Source organism: Syzygium oleosum, unplaced genomic scaffold (genome assembly GCF_021117445.2).
Source record: "Syzygium oleosum isolate NSW1041296 unplaced genomic scaffold, Sole_v2.1 Sole_v2.01, whole genome shotgun sequence".
NCBI classification, from domain to species: Eukaryota; Viridiplantae; Streptophyta; class Magnoliopsida; order Myrtales; family Myrtaceae; genus Syzygium; species Syzygium oleosum.
The window spans coordinates 30,081,663-30,097,045 of NW_026607485.1; the positions used below are offsets into that span (position 1 = coordinate 30,081,663).

Below are 15,383 nucleotides of genomic sequence, written 5' to 3' on the forward strand. Positions count from 1 at the left end.
TAACTGTATGTGCCGTTGATTGATACAAGTGAATAGAACATTTTCTAACGACCCGTTTCCATCCTTGCTTTCTTGCAAACGATCCAACGAACTGTCCGTGCGTCATAGTATCGGAGCATTGAAGAAATAGGCGGACTTCCCATTAAGAATAGCCGAGCGGTACGCCAGACGGTCCTTTGAATTGGCCAATGGCCCGGACCGTAGCAATATGCAAGCAATGAGGGGGAAGAAAACTTATAGCTCGACCAAAAAATACAAGAAAGAGGGGGAGATACATTGGCCTTTTTCAGATACTTCATTCATTAGTATAAGCAACGTAACCTGAATATGTTGGAAGCAGCTCTCCCACGTACCTACAATGGAAATAGGACAGGGGTTTCACTACCAAAAATCATCAAGGAACTTCGATACTGAAAAAGACAAACAAAATCAAGAACAAAACATGATCCTTGTGTTTCGAATAGAAGTAGAACCACATACGAAAAATCGTATGAGCAAAAGAAAAGCAATAACTAACGATGAACTAGCTGTTTTTTTCATACATCTCAAAACAGCCTAAGAAATTTACAAAGTCAATAAAGAGGAAAAGAAAAACAGCACTGTATGCGTTAGAACACATTTCGGATCCACGGCCTTTTCTGGACGGCTCAATCTTTTTCCACAGCAGTCGGCTGTGGATTCATGAAAGATCGAACTTTCGTTTTTTCGAAGTCTAGAATCCAGACAATGTCCCCGGACTCAACATGGGAATCGTGCTCCATCCAAGAAAGCTCGGCGACAAGCTCAGCTCGAAGCCATCTCCAAACTTGTGGGGAGACTTCTTCTCGAGACCTTCAGACATCAGCTCCCTGTACACGGTAGATAAAGGAGCTGTAGCCCTCGCCGCCGCCGCTGGGTTGTTATTACCGCTGATATCGCCACGGGCCGGGTTCGGCGTCGCGAGCTCGAGTGGCGGAGGGGCCGCCTCCTGGAGCCGGCGGGCTGGGGCCGGCAGCCGAGACGGCGCCCCCGTGAGCTTCTGCACGAGCTCCCGGAAGTTGATGGGCTCGACCTTGTAGACCCGGGTGGGGTTCGGGGGCTGCGGGGCGGTCGGCTTCTTCCACGGCTTCGCGGGGGCTTTCCGGACCGTGTGGAGCGACCTGTGGAGCGGGTAGGCCTGGGGAGGGACGTTCACGGCCGCCTCGTGGGGATTCATGGCCGCCGCTGCTGAGTATCTCTCCATTTCTCTTCTAGGTTTTCCCTTCCCTTAAAGTTCTCGCTTCAGAACGACAGACGCGTTTTGCTCTTTGTGCTGTGGGAATGAGAACGCGAGACTGTATAAATATGTTGTGCGGAGAGACGGAGAGGGGCAGCGACGGAAGGTTCGAGCGGGCCAGGAGAGGGAGGGCAAATGAGGTAAAATAGCGAGGCCTTACGAGGGCTACGTTCGTCCACGGCCGCCGGCGATGGGCCGGGGTTTGCGTGTGCAGTACGGTCAAATTCCAAGGGGTTGACCGAATGATTATAAAAACAGAAATAATTTTCCTTTCCGTTGTCCCTTTTAGACCAAGCTGGTCGGTCGCGGAATCTGATCCATCTACCGAAACTGTATTTACCAAAATGGGGCTGGCAATCCCGCGATATAACGTGGCGTGGCAATTTGTGTACCTTGGGGACCAATTTTTCGGGGAACTTTGGTCTCGAGAAATGTTTGTTACGTTGGAATATGTGTTGACTAATGCTCGGGAGCGGGGACTTTCGTTGCGTGTTAAAATATGACCCGATTGTCAAAATATGCAAATTACGGCCTTTCACGTCGACGGTAAAGAAATTTCATACGGTGGTACATCGATTCATTTCGATTTACCGGAAGTATGCTCTGATGTTAAGTTTTCTAAATCCGTATCGAATTGACTTTGCAGTTATAACTCGAATGTGTTCGAGGAGGAAACTGAAGATCATCGGGTGTTAAGTTGATGCCGTCTAGCAACTCCATGTTTCGTTCGTTTACAAAATACAGATACAATATGTTCGGAATGATTGCATGATACAAATTCAACTCCCAACCCATCAACCACGGCTAATCTCATATTTGAGTTTGAGGGACCCACTTGAATTTCGACTCGTGTGTGCGTGCGACGATATGTTCGGCGGTGTTGTTGTGATATTTTGCGCGTTAAAAAGTTCACTTTTTTCTAAACAAGGTTATCCATCATTAATTTATCAGTGCAATGATGTTATGCACGTATTTGGCTCCTGTAATTTAGAGATTAACTACCAAATCAATCGCAAACTTATTGTACGGCCGTCCGACGTGACACATCGCCACAACGGCAAAAATCGGCCGGAACGGCGAAACTGAAATTTCGCGCAAAGGTTCGGGACTAAATTGGCGAAACTGGAAAGTTCACGATAGATTCAGCATATAAGGTTACGGCTGATTGGACAATTTTTCCCCGCGACCTAATCTTGCCGTAAACTCATAATTAAAGCAGGAAAGTTATGAAAAGGGTAAATGCTGCTCACCCAGGGCCCCCCCCCCCCCCGTTCCTATTTGCCTTCCCTGTACCAAAACAATGGAGGCGGGCGGCGGCGGCAGCGGCCACCCGCCCTCGTCTCCGAGTGGCCGGCGCACTCACGGGGTCGTATCCCCCCACGTGATATTCTCTTCTTGGGTCCCCTTCCCCTCCCCCACCACAAAGCTGAAGAAGACTCGATCAAAATCCTCGACACATCGCAATCGCTCCCTGCCAAAGCGTCGACATCCCCAGCAATCGGAATGAGAAAAAATTGGCGCACGATCTAACCCAAAAATATGATTTGACGCTCTCGCCCTCGCGGAACCTCGTGATTTTCCCCTCCTCCCTCCTCGCATGCCATCGTGGTCCCAAAGGTCTTGGGTGCCATAAATGTCGCTTAGAAAAAGTTGGTGAGGCGATGATGTCATTTAGCATGGCGTTGCAGACTTTTCAGGGTACTAAGTATCAAAGGGGACGAAAGAGGGACCCGGTTCGTTCGCTTCGGTTTGAGCCTTGGAATCATGGAGTGGGGAGTCCTTTTCAAGCACCCGCTGGCACCTGCTTTGGTTGACCCCGAATGCACGCCAGCAGCAAAGCAATGACAATGGAGATGGAAAGGGAAATTGGAGAAGATGGAGAGAGCGCGATGCTCGATTTTGCCAACACGAGTTTTGCCAGATCGATTCGTTAGGCGATGATTGTGTCGGATTGTGAGCGCGAGACGTGTCCGAGAAGCAGCGATGACGGCCTTGGCGCGTCAGCTTTTTGTAAAACCAGTTTTCGTTGAGATGGGTTTTTTTGCACGAAAGAGCAAGCGAATCCCCCCCTACGAATGGAATTGAGTTCTATTTCGAAAGGGATAGGTTATGCCGCTGCCATGTGGCGGCATTGAAGCTTGCTTCTTAATTATATGTGATTGGTGGGTTCAATAACAAAAACATGCACGCCTACGCACCGGTAATCTCAGCCTTACGTCAAAAAGTCCATCTATTATAAGTACTCTTCTTGCCTTCTCTCTCTCTCTCTCCCTCCGAACAGCTTTGCACGGTCCGTTGCCATAGCCGTCGACCATACTAGGCACGGTGCCACCTTCACTTCCCCTTCCACCAGCTTCATCGTCGTCGCCTCTCTCTGTGCGCACGCGCAGATGGTGGTAACTTTGGTCCTGGTGGTGGTGGTGGTGGTGGTGGTGCGGCGGCAGCATCGATTAGTGTGATGGCTATGGTGACGGATGGAGGGACGCTGGTGGCAGAGAGAGAGAGAGAGAGAGAAGGGTTAGCAGAAGGTTCCATGAACGTGCGGGCAACACATGGGCTTAAACTCTTTGGCTACAATCCAAACCATCTTATTAGCAAAATGTCAAATAGTCGCGGGAGGTATTTTTCATCTGTTGGAAAATCTGCTCCTCCAAAAATTGTAGAAGAAAGGAAACTTCAACTTCAAACAGGATGAACAATGAAGTCAGACTTTGAGGTGTGATATCACTTTCTTTAAGGAATTATTTGCCCCACGAAGTTGCTAATGGTCATCGGCAAATTTCCTCCAGGATACAATAAAGTCTCGATTGAGAATATCGAATAGCAATTTCGGTATATCTCCAGGTTCTCTCTAGGAAAACAATTAGAAAGAATGGCTGTCTGTTTCTTCTGAATGAAAAAGGTGTCTAAAAAATGCGAAAAAATGAAGAGACTTGATATTCAACCATGCAAAAAACTGACTCACTAATCACACCCTTTCGAACAAAGGTATCCGTTCGTCGAAAAGATGTATAGTGAACTGGTAAGAAATCAAAAATCACGTTGAAAAAAGATATATGAAAATTCGGAATAAAATAATAACAACAAATAATAATACTATATTTTTTATTAATTCCGAATTTCATAAATAATAAATAAAATAAATAGGGATTAGTGCTAATTAAGGTCCGCAAGCGCGCCTAATAATCGCACACCCGCACGCGAGTATTGTGTAGTCTAGCCCACATTCTATTGTCTTCACTTTAAGGAGCAAGAAGACACTCACGCATATATAGTGGCCCACCTTCTCAAAACTTTCCTATGTGGGACAAAGGAAAAAGCACTCATTTATTTGTTTTACAAACAAACAACCAACATCATCTCAAAATGCCTTGTGAAGCTGATGTGTCTCCAGAGGTCCGCTCGAGAGACAGATGCCAAAAATCTCAAAATGCCCTTAGACTTGGTTCAATCCGGATCAATTTCCCCCATGATCTACCTGTCTTCATATAGTTCTATGTGTTCAGGGCCAATTCAAAACGCAAACTGTGTACAGAACTTTAGAGGGAACACAATACGGATGCAACTCAAGCACGCAGAACCTAACGCAAAATGTTCATGACGAATAATGTACTCATCTCAGTCCAACATATGAGATTCAACTTGAACAAAGCAAGCTGTAATACCTTGCCTAAGTTGACACATGTTGCACAAGGTTTAGGGCCATTTTGTGGTTTTGCGAAGGGCACTATAAAGATCAAGCATCGTTGATCGTGTCATATTCGTGGACGTTCAGCTATTGCTACTTAGTTGCTTACTCCCCAAATGGGGATGTGATAAACGGTGTTTTCTTCTTCCTCAATGGATTTAATATCGACCCGATATTTCTCTATCGAATTGAGTTGAAGTTCCTCGTCTGTAATCATGAGATGATTTAGAAAGACACGCTGAATTTTTTTGCATCCCTAGTAAGAGAAAAAAAGTTCTGAGATCATGCATATGATTGGTAGGTTACAAGTTACGAACATCGTTTACATGCAAACCTAACTAAAATAGAAAATGGATAATGCCCGCATTTGTAACTCATCGATTAAATGGCAAGATCCTTCTCTATTTCTAGTTGGAGGAAGATTTCGTCCTATGATACTTCTGATTAGTGGGTTATAAAGTATGGGTATCACCAACATGTAAACTTAACCTTAATTGAAAGTAGGCGATGTTCATTTTTCTAACCCACCAATTAGAGATGTAGGTCATCCAATCGGAAACGGAGATGCGGCCTCCGATCAAATACATGTCATCCAATCAGGAATGGAGAAAAATGCGACGGTGGGAACACGGCTCGTCCTTTTAATTCTCCTTCTTTTGTGGGAAAAGGTTGACGAGGCCTGGGCTTAGAACAGAGGGTCTCTTCTCTAGTCCAAGTACACCCTTACTTCCATGCCCTAATTGGCGGAGACGTAATGAAAAGAAGAAGGCGAATAGTCCTACCTTTGGCTTTCTCTTCCCCACTTACTCATCTCATGTTTATACCCAACGAAATTCCAGATCTCATTCCATTAGGATAGAAAACCATGGATCCATTCCACGAGGTCTCAATCTAACATAAGTTTTTTTTAGAGTTAATATCACGAAAAATCTTAAATTGGTACACCTGTGATAAATTTATCCCAAATTAATTTTTTGACAGCAAAAAATCCAAAACCGGTACACATGTGACAAATTCAGCCCAAACTAATTGTTTGACTACCAAAAACCCTAAATTGGTACATTTATGGCAAATTTACCTTCCGTTAATTTCTGTTAAATTGGATTAATATCACGAAAAGCCACAAACCGGTACACTCGTGATGAACGGAGGGTAAAATCCCAAACTGGTATACCCGTTAGCCGTCACGTGTCATCTAATTCAGCAATTCGACGGTAAAATTTAACAAAAACTATCAAAAGGTAAATTTGTTATAAATGTACCAATTAAAAGTTTTTCGTGATATTAATGCTTATTATTATTATTATTATTATTATTATAGCTGGGCATTCTAGAACTGCTCTTCTAGAAATGATCTTCGAATGCTCCTTTTGACGAGAAACTGACGTGAGCCGATGGTCACTTTCTTGTCCTCTTTCGTCCCCATCTCTCCAATTTAAATGTTATTATTATTCAATCTAGTGAAGAGGGAGGAACGAGGAAACTGAAGAGGACGTGGCCATTACCCCAATTGGAGTTTCCCTGAAAGCTGCAAAGCACTTCGATACAAAACAAGTTGCCCAACTTGCATGGCTCTTTGGCGAGCCAGAAGGGGCGATAAAGAAACGTGATCCTCATGCACGCTCACGAACCTTCGTACTCTCTTGCCTTCTTTTGAACGTCAAAGTCTCGTCCCGCTTTCTTTGCCTTCTTCGTTCCGTTTTCATCGAGTCAACGGAAGAGTATTTAATAAATCCTCTTTAACTACATAACCTCGATTGTATAGCTTAATTTGGGTTCAATCCTATTCAACTACTAGCTAAGCCTCCTGATCTTGTCTCTCGATTGCAAGTTCAATCCTTCTTCTTTCGACGGAAGTTTATCGTTTGAGGGGGTTCCGAGCCTCGTTTAGGCACAATTTAATTTGCACTAGACCGAATCCTTGTCGGTACCGAACCGATCGAGACCCACGATTAAAATAACCCGGTTTTGGGATGTCTCGTCTTGCCGATTCTCCGGACGCTTGGGTATGTGCTCGTGCATGCGCCGGAGCAAGTGTGTCGATTAGTTCCTTTTTTTTTTAACATAGGCATATTAAGGTTGCTCTACAAAATTGGTACTACAATGATCTTGCAAACTACAAATGTGTACTTAAACAAGCTAATGAGCCTATGCATGAAAACAATCTATCGCATCACTTAGCATATCGAATTTTGTATACGGTCCAACTACACTTAGGATGTCACCTAACTTCTATCTCTATAGCTTAAAAATGAGCTTCATCCTCAAACATGTAATAGGTGCACGACCCACGTAATGTCTAAAACTTGTGTGAAAATGGGATTGACTAGAATCTTCATTCCCTTTTTTGGTAGGTTAATTAGTTTTATTAGCAAAGCGTATTAATCACCTTTTTGGTGGGTTAATTAGTTTTATTAGCAAAGCCGCCTGAGGCCCACTAGAAGATTTGTTCCCTTGGTGGACCGACCTTGTCATTGCTGTACAGAAAATACAAGGGTCACGTTTGCAGCCCAATAAGAGTAGAGTAGTGGGCTGGTCCCCCAAAAATGAAAAACAGATTTTGATTGTTTTGACCAATTAAGGACTCTAAACAAGTTTTCAAATTCATAAATGGGTTTAACTTTACTAATTAAAAAGAGTCTTTTGACACCCATGCTCCGTAAGTGTCCAACTATTAATTTTTTTCCCTACGAGACCGGTTGTCACTACCTAAATTTTTCCATACAACTTGACCCTTAAATAAATAAGGATTAATACCACGAAAAACCCCAAATTAGTACACTTGCAACAAATTTACCAAAAACTAAATTTTTTACCACTAAAAACCTCAAACTGGTATAATTATGAACAAATGTTAGTTTCTTTTAAATTTTACTATCAAATTACTGAGTTGAATAACACGTGGCAGTTGAAGGGTGTATCAGTTTTGTGTTTTACCCTCCGTTTGTTACATGTGTACTAGTTTGTGATTTTTCATGGTATTAATCTAATTTAACGGAAACTAACGGAGGGTAATTTTGTCACAAATATATCAGTTTGGAGTTTTTTGTTGTGAAAAAATTAGCTTGGGGGTAAATTTGTCATAGGTGTACAAGTTCGGAACTTTTGATGATCAAGAAATTAGTTTAAGGTAAATTTATCACAGGTATACAAATTTGGAGTTTTTCAGGGCATTTACCCAATCAATAAATATTTCAGCCTCAACTATGTACATCAAAACTCTCAATATAGAAAACATATTCCCACATTTGCGCTCTGCACTCTGATTCATTCCTTAAAAAGATCCCTAAACACTTGCATACTTGCATCAAGCCGAAACACGTGAATCTATAATGTCCTCATCTAGAATTGTTGATTTTTCTAGTAATTTCCCTTTCTAGTGTTAGACTCAAATTGCGAGATTAGTTGGATCCATCGGCTTCCATGTTATTTCACAAACTCGGCACAAATTCCAATTCCAGTGTAAGGTTATCGTAGACCATAGTTTCGCCTCGATCATACATCCAGGAGAAGCGCCTTGCCTATGGTAGTTCTTCACCAATTAATGAGCTACCAGCACATCATCCCCAACTTTACCACGTTCAGTGAATGTTGATTTGCTAAGGACTTGTAAAAGAAGGCACTACTAGGCTAACATGTTTGTAAGTCACTTGCGTGGAGTATTGCACCAACAAATGGGCCTGAACAGTGGCATTAATTCTCTTCAACATTATGGAAGAGTTAAAAAGTTAAAAGAAATAGCTGCACAAAAATCATCTCCTATCACAGAACAAGCTGCGGTGAAGAAATTAGCTGAGACTGCTTTGTGACCACGATACACCCCTCTTGATCTCAGCACAAGTCACTCCCTGAATAAGAAGCTGCTTCAAATCATAACGCAAAGAAAGAGAAATATATATATATACCAGAACGATCCGAGTCGGGAGACCCTAAAGAGATTCTTAGCAACAAAACGCTAACACTTTTAACATTTGGTTCAACATGTTCACACATTCATTATTAGCAAGCTAAAAAGCCGAAGTTCGCATCTTCTGCTTGCGAGATTCATGGGGCGGCGGGGGTCCGGCGTCGCGCATGCTCCTTCTTCAGCTTTTTTTATGCATGCTGCTCCAGAAAATAGAGGACCAAATCTTTCGGAAGATTCCCAGACCCCAACAGCTCTATAGTTTGTGTCGGACAGCTTTCAAGAACAAGCATTGCAAATTCCAAGACAAGCATAGGGTCAGTTGCACAGAGAGGCTGCACAAGATAACCAATCGATGGTCAAACTCAAAAGTTTATAACCCTCTTTGTTGTGGTAGAGATTACAGCTCGTGGTGATCATAGCTAACTCGCCAAAGACCTCAAGTTCACAGAATGCCACAACCATATCATGAGCACCAAATTACGTACCTTGAGATATTCAATTATCATCTCTGGCTTGAACTTTTGAGTCGGACCAGCTTTTGATTCATTTGATTTTGACTCCTCCACTAAGTGATGGAGAAGCTTTAGAGCTTCACGATGCATTGAATTGCTTTTGTAAAGTTCTAGCAAAACTGTATAATGACTACTGTTCTGAAGAATCTCCTCACCTATTTTCACATCACAATAGTTAAGGCCTTTCAGTAATTCAACTGATGCATGCTGCTCCAGATGATAGCAGACCAAATCTTCTGGAAGATTCCCAGACCTAAACAGCTCAATAGTTTGTGCCAGACAGCTTTCAAGAACAAGCATTCCAAACTCCAAGACAAGCACAGGGTCAGTTCCACAGAGAGGCTGCACAAGATAACCAATCGATGGTCAAACTCAAAAGATTATGACCCTCCTTGTTGTGGTAGAAATCACAGCTCGTCGTGATCATAGCTAACTCACCAAAGACCTCAAGTTCACTGAATGCCACAACCATATCATGAGCACCAAATTACATACCTTGAGATATTCAATTATCATCTCTGGCTTGAACTTTTGAGTCGGACCAGCTTTTGATTCATTTGATTTTGACTCCTCCACTAAGTGATGGAGAAGCTTTAGAGCTTCACGATGCATTGAATTGCTTCTGTAAAGTTCTAGCAAAGCTGTATAATGACTACTGTTCTGAAGAATCTCCTCACATATTTTCACATCACAATAGTTAAGGCCTTTCAGAAATTCAACAGCAGCTGAAGACTGTCCCGTGAGAAGCAAAGCTTGCAGTAGTGCTGTGTCCAATACAGTTATGCCTTGTACCTTTCAAGTGACCTAACAGCGATGGTGGCGCGTGTATGATGAACAAAAGCAAAACTAGACATTAAACTATAATGACACAAAATCCATTGACACAGAAGAAGACAGCCTTATTTCAATTAGTTTGTCATGTCCCCATGGAAAATCATCCATGCCATCGCCAAAATATTGCAATGTGTCTGGTCAAGTACCTCGGTGTTGACACGTGAACAAGCATATCTGAACTGTAAACTCTCTGCAATTGCATTTTGACATGCATTGCATTGCACTGGATGACAGTAGGTACCCAGTGCACCTTGAATAATTAAACCGACATATCCAACGTGACAAATTATGGACCCAACAAAAAGCATTACATACATAATCACTCACCCAACTTTAGTACAGAAAAAGCTCAGAAGCGCGCATGCACTAACATTAGTAGACTCAACTTCAAGCATCTATGCATTAGATTGGCTTGCGAAGGAGTAGAATGACGGAATTTATCAAAAGAAATTGTCACTAGTAGCACAACATGGTCAATCATTTCGAATATCAGATCTTTTAGCCAGTTTGTTCCTACAGCTACCTAATTTGAAGAAAATTACAAACCAGACAATGAAGATTACTGGTAACCAGAACCTCAATTCTAGAGGAACATAATTTCTTTTGATTTGTTATATCTGGCAGGTAAAAACTGAACGACGTGCTACGAGATGCCCTTGCTTACGATAACCATAAACATGAGTAATCCCAGTTTCCCTCCTTTATGGGGTTCAACAAATGTACCGATTTTCAAATATTTCTTAAAGCATAATTTAGGCATACAGTTGACGTCAATATTAAATTCATCTGCCCATAGCCATGGCTGAAGTAAAATTTAGCTAATCCATGTATCATCAGTTCTCGGCCAATATATAAGGACTCTCAGGTAATGCCAGTGCCTTGTTAGTCCTTTCAAATCGATTGACATCATATGAGGGGATACCATCACCAACAGCATCTAAAACCACCTCTTCTGTGCCCTCAGTTGTGGCATTCTCTATTATACCGTGTCTCTCCTTCTGCAAAAATTTGACGAGAGCCACAAGAGCAATATCGCTCTTTTTTTTGGACTCGACTGCTGAATGCTCGTCGCATTCCTGTGAATTGTCCATCAATTCCTCTGGCTCAGTAACCGAACCCATTTGTGGAAGAATTATTGATGGATATTGAGAAAGCACATCAGTTATATCCACTTTAGAAGCCAAGAAATGGTCCATTGCCTCCTTATAGCTTCTATTTTCAAAAAGATGTTGGGCATACCTGCAACAGGTTCAGGTAGGTCAGTGGTGCGATGAGCAATTTACTGTAAGAAGACAGTCAATGCGGGGATCGAAATCACATCCACAATAGGCTTACGCTTTTGGACAAAGTTCTGAAGCAACAATGTCCACGAGATACATGGACACACGTTGAGGTAATTTTACTTAATCCAGTAACATAAAACCTCATGCACAGAGCTTAATCACCGATCTGTCTCTCCTTCCATGGAATTTTGGTAGCAAGGGAAATAATTTACTTTATTATTATCATGGGTACAGATTGTCAAGGAAATCTACCTCCTATGAATTAAAACCTCTTTTGAAGCTCGAAGTTTTGAATCTTCCGGTGGAAGCATCTTGCACAACTCCAAGGCTTCGTCAAAATTGCCAGATGCCGTTGACTGCGCAATCTGCATTAAGCACGCGCATTAAGAAAAAAGCATAACAAAAGGAAAATACCTAAGGATATACCTAATAAATTAACATGCCCCATGAGTACCTGTACACCAAAAGGAACAGGAAAGAACCCGTACACAGAATTATCTTGGGCAACCACAGTCACACTGCTACTTTGGGCAAGATGGCGAACATCGCCGAGAACAACAGTCTGAATCAAAGGATACGGAACTCGAAGAGCAAGAATCTGAAGTGTAACAACATGAAGAATGTTACAGTAAGAAAATGCAAATAGAATGAACAGAGAAATAAACTGGTAAGACAATCATCAGCTTACCTCAACATATCTTGGTAATAAACCTATTGCATATGTCTTCTGAATGACAACATCTTGAGGAGCCTCTGACCAACATATCCTACCTCCTGGTAATAGCTTCCCAGTTTGGTCCGCAAAAACTCCAATATTATCCTAAATACGGCAGAAACTCATTGAAGCATATCAAAGTACCAGCATGTAATCCAGAGAAGGATTAGTCTTGATTACTGAAACCAACTTGGCCACAAAGTTTATCGGGATATCTCAAGTTAAATGCATCCCACGGGATGGCAAACAAATTCAAGCATATTCTGCAGGCACCCAAAGAAAATACGAATTGGATTTCCTCTTCAGGATACAAGAAACACCTAGGCGTTGACAATTTAGTTCACCAACAGGATTTACATTTTCCTCATTTCTTTTTTATTCAGCTTCTGCCAAGTTCTAAGTTCCTCCGTAATGGAGAAAAAGATCCTCTGTTTTAGATACGCGACACTATTCACGTTTGTTCTTCAAGCTAAATCTTGCAGCTAAGCTCAGTTGCGAAGATTCTTCTGTTAATGCAAAAAAGGTTCTCTGCTAGTATTAGATTCTGTTTGACACTAAGCAAATGTCTGAATCATTGCCTCGGCAGAATGATACAGCCTCTCATGCCCAGTTAAAGGGTAAGCACTTCTTACAATATCTGACTTCAGTTCTGCTGTAACAGTTGACTCGAGGGATTACATGGTCTTAGGATATCATAGACGGCTCAGCATGTTCGTATCAAAGCTATGATGGAATCTAAAAAAAGCCTTATCAGGCCTCAACCACTTGAGGAAATACTTATAATTGAGCACCTTTGCTTTTGAGGAGGATTTTTTGGAAAAGCGGCACGAATACGATGGCCACAAATTGCTCCGGTGGGTACATGTGATTAGAGGATGGAAGGGGTAGGGGAAAACTTAAAAGGACCTAGAGGAGACGATAAAATTTGACAAGAAATATCTCGACTATTTGATCTTATAGAGGACCTGAGATGCGATAGAGCATAATGGTATCAAAAAAATTCCTTAAGCCGACCCACGTAGGGGAACTAGACTTGAATAGTAAACAGTTGTTACTAGTATTCTCGTTGTTGAGGGCCTTGCAAACTTGGATGACACCTCAATAGAATATATTCGCATGAAGAAGCACACCTTAACAGTCTCAGGAAGTCAGTAATTCAGCTGCACGATGCATTCAAACCGCACGAAGAAGCATACTGATTTGTAATGGCCACAGAGCACATAGTGTCCACATTCCCTGAAATACTTCCACACCCAAACACGGCACGTTACATGCGATAACCATGACCTGGCCAATAAAATTAGTCACTCGGGTCAAACATTATAGTGGACATATGGCCATTAACAGAGGGCCACTCTAGCCAAACTCTGTGGGTGGGGGAATAGATGACAAGCTACGCAGAACAACCACGACCAGTTCCGAATAGGAATAACAAGGATTGCACATTAAACCATCACAAGACCAGCCTGTAGTCCTCATTCTTAATCAGTACACATTGTGACTCCATCTTCAGAAGCATTCTAGGTCTAAATGTAACTAAGCCTTTCAGAATAAGAGATGAGAAACGGTGAATCATAAGGGTCTAAGGAACAAAATTACCTTCCCGAGGATGAGTTCCCCAGAAGGAAGGGGCACCACCAGAGGTGGCGCGACCCTCCCACAAGGAGATACCTTGGACAATGCACCATCTGTAGCATTCATGATCACGTACTCTCTCCTGATTGCCAAACATATGTTCTCGCCGCATCACGACATCGCCTCCACAGTATCAGGCACCCCAAACTCTTTCACCTCCTCAAAGCCCCTTCCCCCTGCATAATGAAAGCAAAATCACCACCAAAATTGGAGGAAGACACGGCCGCAATTCTGCAAAGCTTGGCAATTCTTTCTCTAAATTGATCAAGCAACAGTCTTCCAGCCACTTATCGATCAATCTAGTCAGGTAAATATTGAAACGAAACTCGGCACCACTTTCTCCATTACTGGAGCTTCAAGTACGTTAACCGTATCGTATCACGATCATAAGTATCGAAATTCTCATTCTACAACAGCAATTCCGAATCATTGATCAACTAGACCGACACTTAAAATCAGGTCAGTAAAGAACAATAACAAGTGGAAGATAGATTGGAATTACCATCGTACCGGAAAATACAGACACTCTTCTGCCTGGCGAAGCAGAGGAACCCTCTCTTGTCGTCCCACGAGCACACATTGGCACCTCTCGCCTTCGTCAGGACGACCACGGTCTCCAAACCGAGGAGCCTGTGGAACGCAACCGACTCGGACAACGTAAGGAGCAGCTCCCTCGAGGCCAACACCTCCATCGACAGGAAGGGCCGCTTCGCGAAGCCGTCGACATTCTGCTGCAGCACGTAAGGCACCATCCGGTGCTCCGGGCGGGAGTCGGGCGGGGGCGGAGGAGACGGGTCGGATGGCCGGCAGGGCGGCGGAAGGAAGACGAAGGGGGAAGGCTTGGGGCCGTAGACTCGGAGGGATCCGTCGGAGCAGCCGAGGAGGATCTCGGAGTCGTAGGACCCGACGGCCTCGATCTTGGCGGGGCAATCCGCGAGGAAATGGAAGAGGTCGTAGGCGCGGTGAACCATGGCCGGCCCGAAGGAATGCCTCCGCACGGGGAGAAGGTGATGGAACGATAGTGAACTGCCAAGGCCGGCCGGGGTGAAGGAATTGGAGAACTTGCATGGAGGTGGTGGAACACTTGTCCATGTTTCACATGCTAGTACTATTGGTTGTCTCGGTTATGTCGTGGATAATACCGTGCTTGATTTTTTCACATGGAGTCAGGAAATTGTATACGGTTAATCCAAGCGTGTATTGTGAAGCTGCCAAGTCGACACTCCTTTGTTTTGTTGGGAATCACACACGGTGAGTATGTTTCGGAGGATGGAATCCATGTTGTATGGAAGTTACGAGTTTTGTGAATTCTGGTAAAGCAGGGAAATGGTCGGTCTTTTGGGCAGTTTGACTTTGCTTCTGTGAGTTGTGCCGTGAGTTAGAAGGAGCTGTCCAGAGACATGGTAGTCGTTTCATTGACTACTGAGGTCAGAAACACTGAAGGAGTGAGTGGAAGATGCGGTGTGGTCTAATGACTTGGTTAATGATTATGGCGTGGGACATCGGGTCGATGTGGTGTTTAGTGGAAGTCATTGGCGACCAAAATAGTATATG

General features: G+C 43.2%; 1 protein-coding gene and 1 pseudogene across 1 annotated transcript; both read right to left on the reverse strand.

Annotated features, from left to right (window-relative positions):
- Positions 1 to 429: 429 nt before the first annotated feature.
- Positions 430 to 1,452, reverse strand: LOC115665684 (VQ motif-containing protein 29-like). Its single transcript, XM_030587532.2, has one exon. The coding sequence runs from the start codon at positions 1,220 to 1,222 to the stop codon at positions 713 to 715; it is 510 nt and encodes a 169-aa protein (XP_030443392.2). The 5' UTR covers positions 1,223 to 1,452; the 3' UTR covers positions 430 to 712.
- Positions 1,453 to 8,660: 7,208 nt separating this feature from the next.
- LOC115668436 (vacuolar sorting protein 39-like) lies at positions 8,661 to 14,847 on the reverse strand (annotated as a pseudogene).
- Between the last annotated feature and the right edge of the window lie 536 nt (positions 14,848 to 15,383).